This window comes from Stegostoma tigrinum, chromosome 28 (assembly GCF_030684315.1).
Source record: "Stegostoma tigrinum isolate sSteTig4 chromosome 28, sSteTig4.hap1, whole genome shotgun sequence".
Taxonomy (NCBI): Eukaryota; Metazoa; Chordata; class Chondrichthyes; order Orectolobiformes; family Stegostomatidae; genus Stegostoma; species Stegostoma tigrinum.
Window position 1 is genome coordinate 33,143,593 of NC_081381.1, and position 23,933 is coordinate 33,167,525.

At 48.7% G+C, this 23,933-nt stretch overlaps 1 protein-coding gene across 1 annotated transcript in view; it reads right to left on the reverse strand.

The window, feature by feature from the left end:
• Window positions 1-23,933, reverse strand: part of fhad1 (forkhead-associated (FHA) phosphopeptide binding domain 1) — a 131,719-nt gene that overhangs the window by 48,638 nt on the left and 59,148 nt on the right. Inside the window, exons 21-23 of the mRNA XM_059638058.1 lie at window positions 14,407-14,513; window positions 11,348-11,507; window positions 6,863-6,989 (exon numbers count right to left, since the gene is read on the reverse strand). Coding sequence (XP_059494041.1) covers window positions 6,863-6,989; window positions 11,348-11,507; window positions 14,407-14,513 — 394 coding nt within the window. The remainder of the gene's footprint in view (window positions 1-6,862; window positions 6,990-11,347; window positions 11,508-14,406; window positions 14,514-23,933) is intronic.

Below are 23,933 nucleotides of genomic sequence, written 5' to 3' on the forward strand. Positions count from 1 at the left end.
ATGTCGTGAAACTTGAAAGATTTATGAGGATGTTGCCAGGGGTGGAGGGTTTGAGCTAAAGGGAGAGGCTGAATAGACTGGGGTTGTTTTCCCTGGAGCATCAGAGGCTGAGGGGTGACCTTATCGAAGATTATAAAATTATGAGAGGCATGGATAGGGTAAATTGACAAGGCCTTTTCCCTGGGGTGCGGGAGTCCAAAACTAAAGGGTGTAGGTTTAAGGGAGAGAGGAAAGATTTAAAATGGAACTGAGGGGTGACATTTTCACACAGAAGGTATGGAATGAGCTGCCAGAGGAAGTGGTGGAAGCTGGTACACTTACAACATTTAGAAGGCATATGGATGGGTGTATGGATAGGAAGGGTTTAGAGGGATATGGGCCAAATGCTAGCAAATGGCGCTAGATTTATCTAGGATACCTGGTCAGCATGGACGAGTTGGACTGAAGGGTCTGTTTTCGTGCTGTACATCTCTCTATGACTCCATGACCTGCTGAGCATTTCCCACATTCCAGGCTGGTTTCCTGCCTACTTTTATCTGCAATAAGGGAATGAAGCTGAAGTTTCAGTCCTTGCCAGACTGAGAATGGAGACTGGATGCTGCCCAGTATACCAGTTTTCTGAGCTCCTTCCTGGCAGTGGGCATTTTTGTCAATGTGTGATTTAAACTGGCAGGGGCTAAGAACCCTTGGGTCAGACCACAGTCAATTATTCTCACCAGCTGCTCTGTTCAGGGCCCTGGAAGGGGTGGGGGCTCCCTGACGTGGTGGAGCATGTGGTCCAGCCGGTGGGTACTAAGGCTTGGTGCTGGGCCATAATCTGGATGGGCCTGTGGGCCTGGATGTGGGTATAACCAAAGGCCTGCTTGTAGTGGGATTCCATCCCACTCTCTTTGTCCACAACCTGGTTGCCGAATCTGTTTTTCATCTGGAGTCTTAAAAAGAAGGTTAGAGAGAGGACACCATGTGAGGCACTCTCTCAATTTCTCACCCTCTCCTCTGGCATCAAGCTGGAAGGCTCTGTTTGCTCATCCTGACCCCGGCTGCCTGCCACGTGGAAACCGTCTACACATCAACTTCCTCCGCGGTGAAAATCCCCACAGATGAGCCTTAATCCCTCTGGGGTCGGGTTCAGTACCCGAAAACTGTCCTACCCCCTTCCTCAGTTCCCTGCCTTGGAGGATACACTCAGCCCAGAGTGGGTGCTTCAGTTCCTGCCCTGAACTCTCTCCTTCCTTGGAATCCCAGTAACAGCACACATTCCAAGTTGAGACACAAGACCCTGGGTGCAGGAAACACTGTCACTACACTGTTGGGTTGGCCTGGCTTCAGTCAAGGCTGAGTTAGATTCAGGCTGTACTGGCGCAAGAACAGTCAAGGTGTGAAAATCTCAGTATAACAAGCAAGTCCTGCATGTCTCAAACAATACATCCGAACAGGCCAATCAAAAATTGCTAGAAATGTGAGTTAGCACTGTTGCATTAATAGTTGCAAGTTTCAGATTAGTGGTTAATGACTCTGGGATCAGATTTTGTGAAATCCAATGTTAGCACAATAATCAGACTCATCTTTGCGTCCGCAAATGTAAATCATAAAAAGTCAGTCTTTCCTCTCTTTTCCAAGGTAGAAACCTACAAAATCATCCGGCTTTTCCCCTTACCTCAGCTTTTGATGGGTACTTTCTTTGGGAATATTTTCAACTGCCCTTAGAAGACGGGCTTCTGTGGCAAGAAATTGATTCCATTATTCTAACATCTCAATCGGGACATGGGCTCCTGGACAATGTGTATGCCATTGCTGAAGTGGCAGAATTCAAAACAGCAGACCCTGAGTATTTTTAACATCAGCGCGGAGATTGGGGGAATAATTTACAAACATGCGAGTTAGGAACAGGACGAAGCCACTTGGCTCTCAAGCTCACTCTGCAATTCAATAACATCATAGCTGATTGTAGCTTTCAACCCGATTCAGCTCAGATCTGCATATCAACCTGTCCACACGTCCCATGCTGGACATTCTACAGCAGTGGTACAATACACTCAGAGCTCCCAGCAAAGAGGTAAACACATAGACAGCTGGACCAATGATCAAGAGAATTTGAATGCAAATCTCACCATGATTGTTTGAGAATTTGAATTCTGTTCAGCAAATCCGAAGTTAAAAATCCACTATCAGTAAGGTCCTGGTGAAGTGGTTAGATCTGCCCAGCAATCCAGCAGATTTGCCAATGTCCAATATATTACCTTTACCTGGTCTGGCCTATGTAGAACTTCAGCCCTACATCAACGCAGTCAACAGTGAAAAGCCCTCTGTAAGTGCCCTCGCAAATCGTTCAGTTATATATCACCTGCTCAGAAAGTAGGGATGAACAGCTATTATAGACAGGGCAGAATTCTCACACATAGATACTGAATGTTTGAAAATGAGCAATTCCTCTCCTTGATGGGGATTAGAGACAGAGATTGTGCAGATAACAGAGATCTGAAGCGTTTCTCTATGTGGTTCCAATCCCATGGTTCTATCATTTGTAGTCAAGACTGTATATCACAACTGCCTTGACAAAACATTATAATACAGTCAGCTTTTGAAGCTCTTTCACCATCAGCCAGATCCTGTTCACACGAGGACTCTCAGAGATGCACAGTTTGATGGTTATCAGTTGAATTTGAAAAGAAAAAGGAAATTACTTTATTCCTCTGACAGTTCTGCTATATTCTCCACTGGTGCCTGCTCTTGCCTGGGTGAGACCACACTGGAACTCTACAGTTTTGTCACTGGTAGCACAGTGGTCTGCACTGCTGCCTCACAATGCTGGGCCTGGGTTCGACTCCAGCCTCGGGCAACTGTCTTTGAGGAGTTCGCACATTTGCCCTCGATTTGTGTGGGTTTCCTCCGGGTGCTCTGGTTTCCTCCCACGGTCCAACGATGTGCAGGTTATGGTGGATTAGATGTGCCAAATGCAGGATCAGGGTAGTGAGTCTGGGTGGGATGCTCCTCAGAAGGTTGGTGCAGACCTGATGGGCTGACTGACCCCCTCTATCATGAACTTCGCTAGGCTGTTTGTCCAGGGACTGTGCCACCGACAAGCCTGGTATTCAATTTCCAGCCGGGCAAACAACTAGATACAGGGCTGCCAAGGGAATTTGTTCATTGACAATTGGACAGTGTCCGTTGACCTCCCAAGTCCACAGACACCAAGGCTAATTGGTTCTTTGTCCACGCAAACCCCACCTTCTCAGGTAATGGTGGCCCATCTGAGAATGGGTCACTGACTGAGGATTGAAGTGGTCTCTCCATGGTCTGTAGGGATCTCAGTTTAGCAGTGGATGATGCATTGGCTGAACAGTAATGTGTGCTTTCCGAAAGCCGAACGTTTAAGCAGATCATTGATAGATTTAGATTCAAAGCATTTATCAATCTTTGAGGAAAGTTCCACAACCATTTTCCCATTCAGTAGTGGTTAACATTCAGACAAATGGAGCAAATTGTAGTGAGAGTGGAGGACTTATAAATGACTGTTTTGTTATGAACAATTGCTATACTGCAATACATCGTGTATTTGTGTTAAAGCTGAACAAATGATGCTTAAAGCTGAGAGGAGTGAAGACTTTGGATGCATGCAGACATATTTGGTAACGTTCCAGTCATCACGAAAATATTGTAAATTGGGTAATGTGGTTAGAAATGCTACACACCACATTAGCCTGAGTTACGTCAATATACCACATTGAAGATTTGTCATGAAAAGGTCACAAAATTTCATTTCATAGTTGATACGTCTCACTCTTGTTTGAGTCAGGCAAATTTAGCTGTCGTAACCCTTTTTTAAAGGGAGTAGAATATTTGTGCTCATTGTAACTGAGGGGGGAACCTACACGTCATCTGATTGGATCATGTGCTGGATTTCATAAGGTCAAAGGCCAAGTGTTAGGGAGACTCACATTAATGGTGGAAGATGAATGATACATTTTCAGTTGATCTGCACCATTCCTATGATTGTTGGTTTCCCTCCATAAATGGAAGAGTAGATCCCATCATGGAACAAAAACAACAAGTACAGGGCATAGATAACAAATTGTGAGGCTGGATGAACACAGCAGGCCCAGCAGCATCTCAGGAGCACAAAAGCTGACGTTTCGGGCCTAGACCCTTCATCAGAGAGCATGGGACAGGATCAGGGAGCCTAAGAAAAGGGCCAATAAGAAAACAATACCAGGAATTAGGATGGACCCATTTAAAACTGTGAGTGTGCCCTCCTGCAAAACGGTGAGGTTTGAGACTTCCTGGGTATGGGGCCTCACTATAATTCAGCACACCCCTAAGATGTTGCGAGATAATAAGTTGACAGTGTGAGTGTTCAGGAAAGTTTCACGAATAATGTATTCCTTTTTGAAGGCCCCTATGATTTTGTTCTGTTGTGACAGTTTTTCCATTCCCGGTAACTGCAGGCAAAAGTACTCTATGTGATCCCAATGTGGCTATGTCTTCAGGTGCATGTTGCCATAAAAGCTAAAAAGCACCACAACAACAGGCTCCAAAAATACCCAGCATTGGGCTAAGAAACAACATGCTGACAGTAGAACGAAAGTCCTCTGTCAGACTGCAGCAAAGCGCATCCACTCAATACACCATCAATGGACAGAGTGCTTTTTGCTTTTTCCATGTATGACTTCCAAGACTTGTAGCATGTAGCATATTGCAAAGTTTTATAAATTATAAAAGGAAAGTCACTTTAACATCTGCAAGCAACACATGGCTGCAGAAATCTGCATGATCCATTTGGCTGTGGCTTCACTCCACTATATTGAGATTGGCAGGACAGAGCTGTTCTGATATTCACCAATGGAGCTTAAAGTGATGGGAGGGGTGGGAATTTCCACTGTGTTGGTATTCTGCTCCAGGTTTTGCCATCAGCCCAATCCCTCCTCTGTACCGCATGTGAAATATACATTCTGTCTTTGGATATGGGATCATAAGAATTTGCTATTACAAAATTCACCTTTCATTTAACTCAGGAAAAGCGTTCACAACTTAAAATCAATGGTGGGTGAGCCTGGATGATGTTGCATGTTAATGAGTGACTTAGCTGGAGACAATTCTGACTGAACTCTCCCATTGGGGAAGCTAAGGATCTTATGTGGAGCTCTGGTTTTATATCTCATCCCATTGTAGTTATATGTAGCTATTTAATCAACCTGAGTGGATCTCTGGTATTGGTGGGATTTGAACCTGCATCTTCAGGTCCAGTGATAGGGACATGACCGCTGCACCACAAAATGAGGCCCCCCCAATCCTGCCACACCCCAACCTAATTGTAAACTCTATTTAAAGTCATCACAGAGTGAAATTGGGTGAGTGTTCCACCCATTCCCCTGGGATTGTTGCCCAAAGAAAGTTCAATTCTTTTCCTCTTGGTCCTGGTTGCAAATGCAGCTCAGTCAGACATGATGACCTCCTGCTGAAATGCTTGCTGTCAGGGTTTTATATGAGCGGAGCTGAACGTCGCATTTCTCATTCTCACAGCAGGAGCTTATTGAGGGGCAACTGCAGAATGCCATCCTGGCACAGTCTGGAATACTATGCTGGGCATGGACCCTGAGGACTCTCTGTGTTACACTGCTTCTGATTCTGTCAAGGTGCCAACAAAAATGTAAAACTCATTTTGACTCCCTGCATCATCATACATTCACTTTATCATTTTTTTTAACTGGTATCCATTTATGGGAAGTGGGTGCCACTGGCAGGGCTGGCATTCCTAATTGCCCTACAGAAGGGGTGGTGAGCCACCATCTTGAATTGGCACAGTCCTTAATGCACCAAAAACACCGCACTGAAAGTAGCAATCTTTTTATCGAGTGAATGTACATTCCGGATCAGAGTATTTCCATAATGTTCACTAAGTTGCTGGAGGAAAACCAACCTTAATCTGAACCCAGGGTGTCATAGACATTCAAGATTTCATGCCCAGCGGTAGCCTGGTATATGATGACAATGTCAACCCCTACTTTTCTTCAGTATCTCTCTGCCACTGATCGCTCATACAACATTATTGTGTGTGTGTGTCACGCACGAGAGGAGTCCTATAAATGCTGGGTTATTGAATAGATAAGGTTTAGAATATCCAGGACTAATGCCACATCAGCGATAGCTCAATTAGTAGCATGCCCAGCTCCAAGTGCACAGGTTCAAGCCTCACTCCAGAGACTTGAACACACAAATGAAGGCTCATTCTCCAGTAGAGCACTGAGGGAGTGCTGTGTCCAGCTAGGCGTGCTGTCTTTCAGCTGCAATGTTAGGGCGAGGTGGATGATAACAAACCAACAGTTGCATTTTTAAAAAAAAGGGATTCTATCCAGCATCTGTCAACATTTATCCATCAAGCAATATCACAGAAAGAGAGGATATGCTCACCATGATACTGCTGTGTGTGGAACTTACTGTGTGCCAACTGGCCATTGTGTTTGCTATGTTACATCACTCCCCTCCTTGACTTAAGGTCTGAACTTCTTGGCAATGATTTCAAAGGCACTGGCTGACCTCAGCAGCTTGTCCAACTGCAAGTGCTTCGATTGTAAGCTCTGGCAAGCTAATCAACCATAAAAGGCAGCATCCCTGAACCTAGTCTTATCTTAACTGAAACTCCCATTTTCCAGGAGGGCATCACCAGATAGTGATTGGGAATTCTGGCTGATATCCTGTGTGTAGGGATAACTGTACTCCAGTTGCCATGGGTCAGCTCACTCAGGGACATTTCAGGTTAGAATGGGTTTTGGCCCTCAGTCTACAGATGAGATAATGACTGCCTTTGAGTAACATTGAGTAGGTATACAGCTTTCTCATAAGCGTACACTAAACCCAACAATACCTCACTGTGTTTGGATGGCTGGTGCTGCTGGCTATCTCGTTCGTCAAGTTCATGCTGTAGTTTCTCGCACTGTATCGCCTTCTCCTTCCTGGCTGCTTTCAGTTGTTCCAGCTTCTCCTTACAGTTCCTGCAAGTGATTGAAACACATCGAAAAATAAGGAAATTGAATGGGAGAAAGAGTGGGTCAGCTACATGGTTCAGGATGGAGTGATCAGTGTCTACTCTCTCCTTTTAAATATCTTACAAAGGCAAACACAGCAGGAGTTTCCACATGTTATGTCAATTTATTTTCATTATCAATTTTCCAAGTTTCTCTCCACCAACCTGAATTTGAAATTCCACCATGTTGTGATCACTACTCCCTATAGGACCCTTAATCATCGGATTAATTGATTATTAATCCTGCCTCATTGTACAGTACTAGATCTAAAATAGCCTGTTCCTGGGTAGGTTGTGCAAATACTGATCTAAGAAACAATCCCTAATGAACTCTACGAATTCATCCTCCAGGTTAACTTGCCCGTCTGATTTGTCCCATGAATGTGCAGATTGAAAGCACACATGACAATTATAGTGCCTACCTCACATGCCTCCAATATTTCCCAATTTATATGTTGTTCTACAGTGAGACAACTCTTCAGGGCCATATAGATGACTCTGACCTGTGACCACTTTCCTATACAACAAAATTTGAGGCTGGATGAACACAGCAGGCCAAGCAGCATCTCAGGTGCACAAAAGCTGACGTTTCGGGCCTAGACCCTTCATCAGAGAGGGGGATGGGGTGAGGGTTCTGGAATAAATAGGGAGAGAGGGGGAGGCGGACCGAAGATGGAGAGAAAAGAAGATAGGTGGAGAGAGTATAGGTGGGGAGGTAGGGAGGGGATAGGTCAGTCCAGGGAAGACGGACAGGTCAAGGAGGTGGGATGAGGTTAGTAGGTAGATGGGGGTGCGGCTTGAGGTGGGAGGAAGGGATGGGTGAGAGGAAGAACAGGTTAGGGAAGCAGAGACAGGTTGGACTGGTTTTGGGATGCAGTGGGTGGAGGGGAAGAGCTGGGCTGGTTGTGTGGTGCAGCGGGGGGAGGGGACGAGCTGGGCTGGTTTAGGGATGCAGTCGGGGAAGGGGAGATTTTGAAGCTGGTGAAGTCCATATTGATACCATTGGGCTGCAGGGTTCCCAAGCGGAATATGAGTTGCTGTTCCTGCAACCTTCGGGTGGCATCATTGTGGCACTGCAGGAGGCCCATGATGGACATGTCATCTAGAGAATGGGAGGGGGAGTGGAAATGGTTTGCGACTGGGAGGTGCAGTTGTTTGTTGCGAACTGAGCGGAGGTGTTCTGCAAAGCGGTCTCCAAGCCTCCGCTTGGTTTCTCCAATGTAGAGGAAGCCACACCGGGTACAGTGGATGCAGTACACCACGTTGGCAGATGTGCAGGTGAACTTCTGCTTAATGTGGAATGTCATCTTGGGGCCTGGGAACAGCAGCTCATATTCCGCCTGGGAACCCTGCAGCCTAATGGTATCAATGTGGACTTCACCAGTTTCAAAATCTCCCCTTCCCCAACTGCATCCCTAAACCAGCCCAGTTCGTCCCCTCCCCCCACTGCACCACACAACCAGCCCAGCTCTTCCCCCCCACCCACTGCATCCCAAAACCAGTCCAACCTGTCTCTGCCTCCCTAACCTGTTCTTCCTCTCACCCATCCCTTCCTCCCACCCCAAGCCGCACCTCCATCTCCTACCTACTAACCTCATCCCACCCCCTTGAACTGTCCGTCTTCCCTGGACTGACCTATCCCCTCCCTACCTCCACACCTATACTCTCTCCACCTATCTTCTTTTCTCTCCATCTTCGGTCCGCCTCCCCCTCTCTCCCTATTTATTCCAGAACCCTCACCCCATCCCCCTCTCTGATGAAGGGTCTAGGCCCGAAACGTCAGCTTTTGTGCTCCTGAGATGCTGTTTGGCCTGCTGTGTTCATCCAGCCTCACATTTTATTATCTTGGATTCTCCAGCATCTGCAGTTCCCATTATCTCTGATACCACTTTCCTATGTTTGTCCTTATTTCCACTGAAACGGATTCCACAACTTGATCTATTAGACTTGTATCACTATTCACCATGCACTGATACCTTCCTTTATCTACAACATTACCCCACCTCCTTTACCTTTTGCCTACTCTTTTAGAATATTGAATACCCTTGAATATCAAGTTCCCTATCCTGGTCACCTTGCAACCATGCCTTATAATGGCTATCAAGTCATTGTCATTTACTTCTACTTTGGCATCAACTCATTTATCTGGCTACAGATATGTTTATGTTCAAATAAAGAGCCTTCATTTTTGATGTTTTAACCATTATCACTGTAGTTCAAATTTCAGATGCGCACTTCTGCATTTATTTTCTCTCCTTTCCTATCACACTTTGATTTTTGTTTCCGTCTTCACTACCTTGTACCTCTGCTCTCTCATCCTTTTTTGGTCTTTAAATTTTTCTTCAACTGAACCTTTTCCCCACCAATGAGTTTAAAGCCCCATCCATAACCCTGGTGACATGATTTGTCAGGGTGCTGGTCCCAGCATGGGTCAAATTAAACCCATCCAAACTGGACATGTCTGTCTTCACCCAGTACAGGTGTCAACACCCTCTGAATTGGACTGTATTTCTCCCACACCAATTTTTGAACTACACATTTATCTCTTTAATCTTATTTACCCTGGACAAATTTGTATATCTATTCCCCTAACTAAACCATCCCCTATTGCTATTATATTTCTATTTTCTCCCTCCACTTGAATACCACTCTGCACCAAAGTGTTGTGGTCAGTTCTCACATCATCCCCGCAGCCTGTGCCCTTATCCACACCAGGAGCAAGAACCACATAGTTATTGGACAAAAACACTGGCAAAAGCTCCTGCTAAGCTGAATTCTAGATCACTCATGACCACAGCCTTTAGTCCCTGATCATGGACCAAATTTGATGTAATTAATCTAAGAGGTGTGACTCCCTTCTGAAACACAGTGCCAGGTACCTCTCTCCATCCCCAGTGTGTCACAGTGTCTGCAGCTCAGACTCCAGCTCATTAACTCTGAGCCAAGGCTCCTCAAGCAGCCAATACACGCATCAGGAGCATCGCACCGTGGAATGGACAATGTATTATTTTGTTGATAGGCATGTTGTGTGTAGGCCAGCTTATCCCCTCAGGCCAATGCCCAGTGAGTGTAGCAGCCCCATCCCAAATTAATCCTGAAGTCCTTGAAGTTTTTTTTGTTTGCCCTTTCCCTAAAGTGAGAAAACTGATTTTATTTTTTATATATCCTTGCTTAAAAGTGTTCTACACCTGTAGCACTGCCAATTGTGTGTGTGTATACATATCATAACAGACAGTTACTTAATGATCCCTCTCAAAGGGATTAGAGTGAAACATTTTACTTTCACCTTGTAGTTTTCCTACAGTGGTCAGTTACATTGCCAGCTTATTCCCAGTGTGCATAGTTCCCACGCTTTGTTATTGAGAGCACAGTCTCCGCCCTGCACACATTGTACCCAGCCAAAACAGCAGCTGTAACACTCCAGTCACACTTTCAATTTGGGCTGAGAAACCCAATGACCTCATCATCATGAAAGGCAGTATGCTAACTCTCTTATTGTCTGCCTTGTATACTGTGGAGCAGAATGTTCGGGCACACACACACACACGGGTTCAAATCCCACCACAGCAGATGGTGGAATTTGAATTCGAAGAGTATCTGGAATTAAGAGTTTACCGATGACTATGAATCCAATGTCAGTTGTTGGAAAAACCCATCTGGTTCACTAATGCCCTTTAGGGAAAGAAACTGCCGTCCTTACCTGGTCTGGCCTACATGTGACTCCAGACCCACAGCAATGTGGATGACTCTTAACTGCCCTCTGGGCAATTAGAAATGGGCAATAAGTGCTGCTTAGCCAGCGATGCCCTCAACCCGTGAATGAATAAAGAAAAAAAAACACATACACATCCCCTTTCTGCAATTCTATAGAGGGGTGATCATTAGGCACACCATCACCCTTTCTAAGGCAGTAAAACTATAGTTTGATCTGACCCCTCTCGGAAGGAGTCACTGATAGTAAGCTAAATCGCTGGCTAAATACTTCTATCCATAGCCAAAAGGTATCAGAGCCAAATATATAATTCTCTATTGCTGCCCCAGGTTAACTGAGACAACCTCAACTCAGATCTCCCTGCATCAGCACCTCACTAAGCAATGCATTTACTATCAAAACCATACATAATACATTACAATCAGCATTCCTTTCCCACCTCCCAAAATGAACCATGCTGTATGGTGGATATGGACAGAGCTGGTCAGGGCCCTCACCCGAAGGTACAGTCTTTCTCTGCCACTTTGTGAAGGAGATGGGCAAAGCTGGCACCAGCGATGACAGACAGAGTACTCTGTCAAGATTGCTGTATAGATATTTGGATAGTGACACACCTCAACTCTACATTTCTGCTTTGAAGTTCTTTGTTCTTCATGTCCACCAGCTGTGACATCTTGGCCAGTTGTTGCCGCAAAGTGTTCAGCTCCAATTCCTGTCTCTTGACTGTTGCTCGGTTCTGTTCAAGCTCCACTTTCTGTCTCTCACTCAGCTCTCCTGTAAGTGACCACAGCATATTGAACTGATCCCATTCAATCAAATGTGGGGAGAGAAACCGTGAATGCCTTTTGGGAAATTGGACTGTTGTAATGCAAACCCAGTATTGGCCTTGGTTCAGTGAATAGTTGTCCTGCTTTGGAAGCACTAAGTTCTTAGTTCAAGTTCCACCTCAGAACGTGAGCCCATTATGCAGGCTGACACTCCCTTGCAGTCCTGAGGGAGTGCTGTACGGTCAAAGGTGCGAACCTTTGATGAGACTTTAAAATGTGATTCTGATTAGGTGGTGCTGCTACTTCAGAGATGCTATCTTTCAGGCCGGCATTAGAAATGCCAGGAAACTACTTTGAGGAAGAACAGGTGAGTTCTCTCCGGTGTCCTGGTCAATTCCTCATTTGATGCCCCACAAACAGTTCATTTGTTACATTGTTCACTCAAAAAGTGGTAAGCCTGTGGATTTCAGTACCACATAAGGCAGTGGGGGCCAAGTCACTGAATACATTTAAGGAAGAAATAGATTTGCAATCACTACAAATGTCTAAAAGGAGTAAGGGCAGAAAGTGGGAGCATGACATTGAGAGAGATGGTCGGTCGTGACCATGTATAATAGCAGAGCAGGCTCAACGGGCCAAATGGCCTACTTCTGCTCCTGGTTTCTGTTCCCATTTAATGACATCACTACTTGAAAGGCCTTGCTATGTGCAAATTGGTTCAATCTTTCATGGGTGCCACACTGGTGAAGGTGGGTTAGGGGTGGTTGAGATGAAGGGAGTGGGCAGACCAAGGAAAAACAAGCTGAAAAAGAAGCTTGCATAGAAACGAAATCTGAAACTGTTGCAGTGATAATGGGAACTGCAGACGCTGGAGAATCCAAGATAACAAAGTGTGGAGCCGGATGAACACAGCAGGCCAAGCAGCATCTCAGGAGCACAAAAGCTGACGTTTTGGGCCTGGACCCTTCATCAGAGCAACCTCTGATGAAGGGTCTAGGCCCGAAACGTCAGCTTTTGTGCTCCTGAGATGCTGCTTGGCCTGCTGTGTTCATCCAGCTCCACACTTTGTTGTCCTGAAACTGTTGCAGGTTGGTATGTAGTTTATATGCAATATTGTGGGTGCTGAATTCTTTGTTAATCTACCTGCTGACTATGTTTACAGTGTCTGTGATCAGCCTGGTTTGTTCCACAGCATTAGTGGATTCTCAGATGTCTGCTCTGCAACTTCTCAAGATAGAAACCATGTCACCACATATCCACAAGTGAATGTGAATTTAAACATTGCTTTGAGCCAAACTCACTGTTAAATCAACACCACCACTAAGAAGGGGAAGTAAATGGAATTCCGTCATAAAAGATTTAACATTGTTAAAGCACATTTATATACAGTCAAAATACAATATAAATGATAAATGACCACCAATCCTGAAATAGAAACAAACAAAAAATTGAGAAACACACAGATTTTTCAGCAGTTGGAATGAGGGAGAACAGAGGAAGAAAATAGAAACCGTAAAAAGGAAAACAAAACAGAATGAGAGAGAAGCAGAGAGAGAGGAATTACTACAGTCTTCTTTGTCAGTTTTTCTTTCATGAGATATAAAATAATTTATTCTCAGGAGATGGATGTTGCTTGCAAGACAGGCACTTACCACCCATCTCGTGAGAAAGTGGTCATTATGAGCCCTCTAGTTTGATATTCATTCATGGAGTATGGATGTCATTGGCGAGGGCCAGCATTTATTGTCCATCCTTAATTGCCCTTGCAACTGTCGTAGACTCGCCAGCTTCAAGGGCATTTAAATGGTCACTGGATAAACATATGGATGATAATGGTTAGATGGGCTTCAGATTGGTTTAACAGGTTGGCGCAACATTGTGGGCTGAAGGGCCTGTACTGCGCTGTACTGTTCTATGTTCTATGTTCTATGTATGTTCTAGAAGGTGGTGTGTGGTGAGCTGCTTTCCTGAATAGCTACGATCCACACAGTCAGATTGCGCCTGTGGTGATGTTAGATCGAGAATTCAAGGATTTTGAATCAGTGCCAGTGAAGGAACCAGGCCAAGATGTTGTAAGACCAGGAGAACACTGTCCCACTACTTTGCCCTGAAAGCATTCAGCTTCTTCATTATTGTTGAAGCCATACTCATTCAGACGAATGGAGTATTGAATCACACTCCTCACTTGTGCCTTTGAGCTAATGGAAAGGCTTTGGGGAATCAGAAGGTGAACCAATTGCCCAGTCTCTAGCCAGTTAGGGCTCTGGTCAATGGTGACCTCCCCCCTGACCACGTTGGAAATTCGGATGATACAAAGAAAACATTCAACTCTATTACTGGAGATGGTCATTAGCTGGCATTTCATAGAATCCCTACAGTGCAGAAACAGGCCATTCAGCCCAATGAGTCTCTCTGAAGTGCAACTCATCCAGACCAATTCCCCTACCCTTGCATTTTCCATGTATAATCCACCTAATCTAAACATCGCTGGGCACTATGGGCAATTTCCTATGGCCAGTTCACCTAACCAGCACACCTTTGGGCTGTGGGAAGAAACCGGAGCCACTCAAAGGAATCCCACACAGACACAGGGAGAGTGTGCAAACTCCACGCAGACAGTCGCCTGAGGCTGGAATCAAACCCAGGTCCCTGGCGCTGTGAGGCTGCAGTGCTAACCACTGAGCCACTGTGCAACCCACTTAACGTAATTTTCATTGATTTGAGCTTCAATGGGTACGGTAGCAGTGAAGCTCTGAATGCCTGAGTGAGCTCCCTGGGTCTCAAGGGGCTGAATGGCCTGTTGCCTGACTGCAGTCAGAGAGATGCAATGTCAAATAACCTTTCATCAGTGAGTACTTTTGATTCAGGAAAGCTAGTGGAAGCCATTATCAGTGAAGGTAACCTACCTGCCAGGTCTGACATTCTGGCATTAGCACCCGCCAGATCCCGTCTCAGTCTGAGGATAACATCTTGCTGTGCCAGGACCTGCACCCGCATCTCTGCCAACTCTTGCCTGTGCGATACCGGAATAGAAACATTAGAGTAAATTCGAAACGTAACCATGTGATACAAGTAGCAGGCAGAAACTTAGCTGAATCTAAATCAAAATGGTAATCAGCCAACATTCATGTTGGGATGTGATTGGAAAAGAAACATCCGATTGCGGGAATTTCCAAAGCAAATTTACCGCTGACAGCGTTAATCCCGAGGGGCAACAGCCCCTTTTGAGTATCACCTGAAAAGATCACTTTCTTCAGGAGTTAACAGATTAAAAACAACCATCACTGGAGGTATTAGATATGGTAGATTGTACACACCGAGATCCCAGCTCCCCACCCGCTCCATACAGACCGAGATCCTAGCTCCCCACCCGCTCCATACAGACCGAGATCCCAGCTCCCCACCCGCTCCATACAGACCGAGATCCCAGCTCCCCACCCGCTCCATACAGGCCGAGATCCCAGCTCTCCACCCGCTCCATACAGGCCGAGATCCCAGCTCCCCACCCGCTCCATACAGGCCGAGATCTCAGCTCCCCACCCGCTCCATACAGGCCGAGATCCCAGCTCCCCACCCGCTCCATACAGGCCGAGATCCCAGCTCCCCACCCGCTCCATACAGGCCGAGATCCCAGCTCCCCACCCACCCAACACAGACCGAGATCCCAGCTCACCCACCCATCCCACACAGACCGAGATCCCAGCTCCCCACCCGCCCAACACAGACCGAGATCCCAGCTCCCCACCTGCCCCATACAGACCGAGATCCCAGCTCCCCACCCACCCAACACAGACGGAGATCCCAGCTCCCCACCCACCCTATACAGACCGAGATCCCAACTCCCCACCCACCCCATACAGACCGAGATCCCAGCTCCCCACCCACCCCAGACAGACCGAGATCCCAGCTCCCCACCCACCCCAGACAGACCGAGATCCCAGCTGCCCACCCACCCCATACAGACCGAGATCCCAGCTCCCCACCCACCCCAGACAGACCGAGATCCCAGCTGCCCACCCACCCCATACAGACCGAGATCCCAGCTCCCCACCCACCCCAGACAGACCGAGATCCCAGCTGCCCACCCACCCCATACAGACCGAGATCCCAGCTCCCCACCCACCCCAGACAGACCGAGATCCCAGCTGCCCACCCACCCCATACAGACCGAGATGCCAGCTCCCCACCCACCCCACACAGACTGAGATCCCAGCTCCCCACCCACCCTACACAGACTGAGATCCCAGCTCCATCTATCCCATACAGACTGAAATCCCAGCTCAACCCGCCCCACAGAGACTGAGATCCCAGCTCGACCACCCCATACAGACCAAGATCCAGGCTCCCCACCCGCCCCGTACAGACTGAGATCCCATGTCGACCCGCGACATACAGACCGAGATCCCAGATCCCCACGCGCACAGCACAAACACAGATCCCAGCTCCACCTGCCCAGTACAGACCGAGATCCCAGCTCCATCCACCCAGTACAGACCGAGATCCCAGCTCGACCTGCCCAGTACAGACTGAAATCCCAACTCCACCCGCCCAGTACAGACCGAGATCCCAGCTCCACCTGCCCAGTACAGACTGAAATCCCAGCTCCACCTGCCCACTACAGACTGAGATACCAGCTTCACCCACACTGGACAGACAGAGATCCCAACTCCATCCACCCAGTACAGACCAAATTTCCAACTCCACCCGCCCCATACAGACGAGGATCCCAGCTCCACCTGCCCAGTGTAGACCGAGATCCCAGCTCCACCTGCCCAGTGTAGACCGAGATCCCAGCTCCACCTGCCCAGTGTAGACCGAGATCCCAGCTCCACATGCCCAGTGTAGACCGAGATCCCAGCTCCACCTGCCCAGTGTAGACCGAGATCCCAGCTCCACGTGCCCAGTGTAGACCGAGATCCCAGCTCCACCTGCCCAGTGTAGACCGAGATCCCAGCTCCACGTGCCCAGTACAGACCGAGATCCCAGCTCCACCTGCCCAGTGTAGACCGAGATCCCAGCTCCACCTGCCCAGTTCAGACCGAGATCCCAACTCCACCCGACCAGTACAGACCGAGATCCCAACTCCACCCACCCAGTACAGAAAAAATTCCCAACTCCACCTGCCCCATACAGACAAAGATCCCAGCTCCACCTGCCCAGAATAGACTGAGATCCCAGCTCAACCTGCCCAGTACAGACTGAGATCCCAACTCCACCCGCCCCATACAGACCGAGATCCCAGCTCCACCTGCCCAGTGTAGACCGAGATCCCAGCTCCACGTGTTTAGTACAGCCCGAGATCCCAGCTCAGCCCGCCCCGTACAGACCGCGATCCCAGCTCCACCCGCCCAGTACAGACTGAGATCCCAGCTCCACATGCTCAGTACAGACCGAGATCCCAGCTCCACCCACCCAGTACAGACCGAGATCCCAGCTCCACCCGCCCAGTACAGACCTGGAGCCACCTCCCACCCTGTACTGACCGAGCCCAGCTGTTGAGTTTATTTCGTCATTCAAAGGTATCATGGCTGATCTGATAATCCTCAATTTTCTGTCTTTACCCCATAATCCCTGATCCCTTGACAGATTAGAAATCTCAGCCTTGTATTTATTTGATTTCCCGGCCTCAACAGCCCTCAGTTGTAAAGATTCCTCCAGATTCACAACACTCTGAGATGAGCAATTCCTCCTCAACTGCCTTAAATGTGTGACTTTTACTCTGAGATTATTCCCTCTGGTCCTGAGCTGTCTGGTCTGAGGAAATAATCTTTCTGCATTCGCCTTGTTTAGTTCTCTAAGAATCTCGTCTATTTCGGGGCAAACCCTTCCGTGCCAGGTTATATTTCACATGTCCAGGAGGGACCTACATCTTATGGTCTCACACAACTCCCCTGTACGGATTAGCTAGCCAGAAATGTAAAAATAGATATTAAGAATCTCTATAAATGTTTAAAGAAGAGTAAACAAGTGAGTGTTGGTCTCACAGAAAGTAAATCTGGAGAATTAACAAAAAAATATAGGAAATGGTAGATGAGTGGAACTCAGGTAATCAGCAGGGAACGGATACTGAGTAAATTTCTGGAGCTGAAGCTAAGTGTCCTGGTCCTAATGGACTTCATTCTAGTGTCTTAGAAGTGGCTTGTGAGATACTTGATGTGTTAAGTTTAATTTTCCCAAATTCCCTTGACTTAGGAACAGTTCTGTTACTTTGGACGATAGCGAATATAACTCCTAAAGTCAAAAAAGCAGGAAGTAATGGCCCGTTAACTTAACGTCTATCCAAGGCAAAATGTTGGAAAGTATTATGAATTGTGAATGAAGTTAAGGTGAGGAACTTCAATAAGTTCAAGGAACGTACAGCAGGTCATGAGGAACGCTAGTAGAATTTATCATTTGTCACAGGGGAACTGAATGCAAAAGTAGGGATGTTATGTTTCTATTATGCAGAGCACTGGTTAGACTGTATTTGGAGACTGTGCATCATATTGGTCATCTTATTTAAGGAAGAATGTAAATGTATTGGAGTCAGCTAAGCGAAGTTTTGCTCGACTGAAACGTGGAATGGATAGTTTGTCTAATGAGAAAAGGTGGACAGGCTAGACTTGCATCCATTGGAACATAGATGGTGACCTGATAAAAACATATAAAATCCTGAATGGTCTTGCCATGGAGATGTGGAGGGGACATTTCCCACTAAAGTAGAATCTAGGACTGAGGTCCCATTTATAAATCAGGTGTCTGTTTAAAACAGAGATGAGGGAAAATGTCTCACATAAAGGGTCATGAAATTCTCCCTGAAATGACGCTGGAAGCAGAGTCCTTGTCTATTTTTTAGACAGTGGTAGATAGATTTTCATTTATCAAGAATTTAAAAGATTATCAAGGGTGGGTGGAAATATGTAACTGTAATCATCCATGACCATACTGAAAGGCTCCCCTGTACAGACTGACATCCCAGCTCACTCGTACAGCTCAGGGCTACAATTCCCCTGTACAGACTGACATCCAGCTCACTCGTACAGCTCAGGGCTACAACTCCCCTGTACAGACTGACATCCCAGCTCACTCGTACAGCTCAGGGCTACAACTCCCCTGGACAGACTGACGTCCCAGCTCACTCGTACAGCTCAGGGCTACAACTCCCCTGTACAGACTGACATCCCAGCTCACTCGTACAGCTCAGGGCTACAACTCCCCTGTACAGACTGACATCCCAGCTCACTCATACAGCTCAGGGCTACAACTCCCCTGTACAGACTGACATCCCAGCTCACTCGTACAGCTCAGGGCTACAACTCCCCTGTACAGACTGACATCCCAGCTCACTCGTACAGCACAGGACTACAACTCCCCTGTACAGACTGACATCCCAGCTCACTCGTACAGCTCAGGGCTACAACTCCCCTGTACAGACTGACATCCAGCTCACTCGTACAGCTCAGGGCTACAACTCCCCTGTACAGACTGACATCCCAGCTCACTCGTACAGCTCAGGGCTACAACTCCCCTGTACAGACTGGCATCCCAGCTCACATTTACAGCTCAGGGCTACAACTCCCCTGCAAAGACTGGCATCCCAGCTCACATTTACAGCTCAGGGCTACAACTCCCCTGTACAGACTGACATCCCAGCTCACTCGTACAGCTCAGGGCTACAACTCCCCTGTACAGACTGACGTCCCAGCTCACTCGTACAGCTCAGGGCTACAACTCCCCTGTACAGACTGACATCCCAGCTCACTCGTACAGCTCAGGGCTACAACTCTCCTGTACAGACTGAAATCCCAGCTCACTCGTACAGCTCAGGGCTACAACTCCCCTGTACAGACTGACATCCAGCTCACTCGTACAGCTCAGGGCTACAACTCCCCTGTACAGACTGACATCCCAGCTCACTCGTACAGCTCAGGGCTACAACTCCCCTGTACAGACTGGCATCCAGCTCACTCGTACAGCTCAGGGCTACAACTCTCCTGTACAGACTGACATCCCAGCTCACATTTACAGCTCAGGGCTACAACTCCCCTGTACAGACTGGCATCCCAGCTCACATTTACAGCTCAGGGCTACAACTCCCCTGTACAGACTGGCATCCCAGCTCACATTTACAGCTCAGGGCTACAACTCCCCTGTACAGACTGGCATCCCAGCTCACATTTACAGCTCAGGGCTACAATTCCCCTGTACAGACTGACATCCCAGCTCACATTTACAGCTCAGGACTAGAACTCCCCTGTACAGACTGACGTCCCAGCTCACTCGTACAGCTCAGGGCTACAACTCTCCTGTACAGACTGACATCCCAGCTCACTCATACAGCTCAGGGCTACAACTCCCCTGTACAGACTGACATCCCAGCTCACTCGTACAGCTCAGGGCTACAACTCCCCTGTACAGACTGACGTCCCAGCTCACTCGTACAGCTCAGGGCTACAACTCCCCTGTACAGACTGACATCCCAGCTCACTCGTACAGCTCAGGGCTACAACTCCCCTGTACAGACTGACATCCCCCCAGCTCACTTGTACAGCTCAGGGCTACAACTCCCCTGTACAAACTGACGTCCCAGCTCACTCGTACAGCTCAGGGCTACAACTCCCCTGTACAGACTGACATCCAGCTCACTCGTACAGCTCAGGGCTACAACTCCCCTGTACAGACTGACATCCTAGCTCACTCGTACAGCTCAGGGCTACAACTCCCCTGTACAGACTGACGTCCCAGCTCACTCGTACAGCTCAGGGCTACAACTCTCCTGTACAGACTGACATCCCAGCTCACTCGTACAGCTCAGGGCTACAATTCCCCTGTACAGACTGACATCCCAGCTCACTCGTACAGCTCAGGGCTACAACTCCCCTGTACAGACTGACATCCCAGCTCACTCGTACAGCACAGGACTACAACTCCCCTGTACAGACTGACATCCCAGCTCACTCGTACAGCTCAGGGCTACAACTCCCCTGTACAGACTGACATCCCAGCTCACTCGTACAGCTCAGGGCTACAACTCCCCTGTACAGACTGGCATCCCAGCTCACATTTACAGCTCAGGGCTACAACTCCCCTGTAAAGACTGGCATCCCAGCTCACATTTACAGCTCAGGGCTACAACTCCCCTGTACAGACTGACATCCCAGCTCACTCGTACAGCTCAGGACTACAACTCCCCTGTACAGACTGACGTCCCAGCTCACTCGTACAGCTCAGGGCTACAACTCCCCTGTACAGACTGACATCCCAGCTCACTCGTACAGCTCAGGGCTACAACTCTCCTGTACAGACTGACATCCCAGCTCACTCGTACAGCTCAGGGCTACAACTCCCCTGTACAGACTGACATCCCAGCTCACTCATACAGCTCAGGGCTACAACTCCCCTGTACAGACTGACATCCCAGCTCACTCGTACAGCTCAGGGCTACAACTCCCCTGTACAGACTGACATCCCAGCTCACTCGTACAGCACAGGACTACAACTCCCCTGTACAGACTGACATCCCAGCTCACTCGTACAGCTCAGGGCTACAACTCCCCTGTACAGACTGACATCCAGCTCACTCGTACAGCTCAGGGCTACAACTCCCCTGTACAGACTGACATCCCAGCTCACTCGTACAGCTCAGGGCTACAACTCCCCTGTACAGACTGGCATCCCAGCTCACATTTACAGCTCAGGGCTACAACTCCCCTGTACAGACTGACATCCCAGCTCACTCGTACAGCTCAGGGCTACAACTCCCCTGTACAGACTGACATCCCAGCTCACTCGTACAGCTCAGGGCTACAACTCCCCTGTACAGACTGACGTCCCAGCTCACTCGTACAGCTCAGGGCTACAACTCCCCTGTACAGACTGACATCCCAGCTCACTCGTACAGCTCAGGGCTACAACTCTCCTGTACAGACTGAAATCCCAGCTCACTCGTACAGCTCAGGGCTACAACTCCCCTGTACAGACTGACATCCAGCTCACTCGTACAGCTCAGGGCTACAACTCCCCTGTACAGACTGACATCCCAGCTCACTCGTACAGCTCAGGGCTACAACTCCCCTGTACAGACTGGCATCCAGCTCACTCGTACAGCTCAGGGCTACAACTCTCCTGTACAGACTGACATCCCAGCTCACATTTACAGCTCAGGGCTACAACTCCCCTGTACAGACTGGCATCCCAGCTCACATTTACAGCTCAGGGCTACAACTCCCCTGTACAGACTGGCATCCCAGCTCACATTTACAGCTCAGGGCTACAACTCCCCTGTACAGACTGGCATCCCAGCTCACATTTACAGCTCAGGGCTACAATTCCCCTGTACAGACTGACATCCCAGCTCACATTTACAGCTCAGGACTACAACTCCCCTGTACAGACTGACGTCCCAGCTCACTCGTACAGCTCAGGGCTACAACTCCCCTGTACAGACTGACATCCTAGCTCACTCATACAGCTCAGGGCTACAACTCCCCCGTACAGACTGACATCCCAGCTCACTCGTACAGCTCAGGGCTACAACTCCCCTGTACAGACTGACGTCCCAGCTCACTCGTACAGCTCAGGGCTACAACTCCCCTGTACAGACTGACGTCCCAGCTCACTCGTACAGCTCAGGGCTACAACTCCCCTGTACAGACTGACATCCCCCCAGCTCACTTGTACAGCTCAGGGCTACAACTCCCCTGTACAGACTGACGTCCCAGCTCACTCGTACAGCTCAGGGCTACAACTCCCCTGTACAGACTGACGTCCCAGCTCACTCGTACAGCTCAGGGCTACAATTCCCCTGTACAGACTGACATCCAGCTCACTCGTACAGCTCAGGGCTACAACTCCCCTGTACAGACTGACATCCCAGCTCACTCGTACAGCTCAGGGCTACAACTCCCCTGTACAGACTGACGTCCCAGCTCACTCGTACAGCTCAGGGCTACAACTCTCCTGTACAGACTGACATCCCAGCTCACTCGTACAGCTCAGGGCTACAATTCCCCTGTACAGACTGACATCCCAGCTCACTCGTACAGCTCAGGGCTACAACTCCCCTGTACAGACTGACATCCCAGCTCACTCGTACAGCACAGGACTACAACTCCCCTGTACAGACTGACATCCCAGCTCACTCGTACAGCTCAGGGCTACAACTCCCCTGTACAGACTGACATCCAGCTCACTCGTACAGCTCAGGGCTACAACTCCCCTGTACAGACTGACATCCCAGCTCACTCGTACAGCTCAGGGCTACAACTCCCCTGTACAGACTGGCATCCCAGCTCACATTTACAGCTCAGGGCTACAACTCCCCTGTAAAGACTGGCATCCCAGCTCACATTTACAGCTCAGGGCTACAACTCCCCTGTACAGACTGACATCCCAGCTCACTCGTACAGCTCAGGGCTACAACTCCCCTGTACAGACTGACGTCCCAGCTCACTCGTACAGCTCAGGGCTACAACTCCCCTGTACAGACTGACATCCCAGCTCACTCGTACAGCTCAGGGCTACAACTCTCCTGTACAGACTGACATCCCAGCTCACTCGTACAGCTCAGGGCTACAACTCCCCTGTACAGACTGACATCCCAGCTCACTCATACAGCTCAGGGCTACAACTCCCCTGTACAGACTGACATCCCAGCTCACTCGTACAGCTCAGGGCTACAACTCCCCTGTACAGACTGACGTCCTAGCTCACTCGTACAGCTCAGGGCTACAACTCCCCTGTACAGACTGACGTCCCAGCTCACTCGTACAGCTCAGGGCTACAACTCCCCTGTACAGACTGACATCCCCCCAGCTCACTTGTACAGCTCAGGGCTACAACTCCCCTGTACAGACTGACGTCCCAGCTCACTCGTACGGCTCAGGGCTACAACTCCCCTGTACAGACTGACGTCCCAGCTCACTCGTACAGCTCAGGGCTACAATTCCCCTGTACAGACTGACATCCAGCTCACTCGTACAGCTCAGGGCTACAACTCCCCTGTACAGACTGACATCCCAGCTCACTCGTACAGCTCAGGGCTACAACTCCCCTGTACAGACTGACGTCCTAGCTCACTCGTACAGCTCAGGGCTACAACTCCCCTGTACAGACTGACGTCCCAGCTCACTCGTACAGCTCAGGGCTACAACTCCCCTGTACAGACTGACATCCCCCCAGCTCACTTGTACAGCTCAGGGCTACAACTCCCCTGTACAGACTGACGTCCCAGCTCACTCGTACAGCTCAGGGCTACAACTCCCCTGTACAGACTGACGTCCCAGCTCACTCGTACAGCTCAGGGCTACAATTCCCCTGTACAGACTGACATCCCAGCTCACTCGTACAGCTCAGGGCTACAACTCCCCTGTACAGACTGACATCCCAGCTCACTCGTACAGCTCAGGGCTACAACTCCCCTGTACAGACTGACGTCCCAGCTCACTCGTACAGC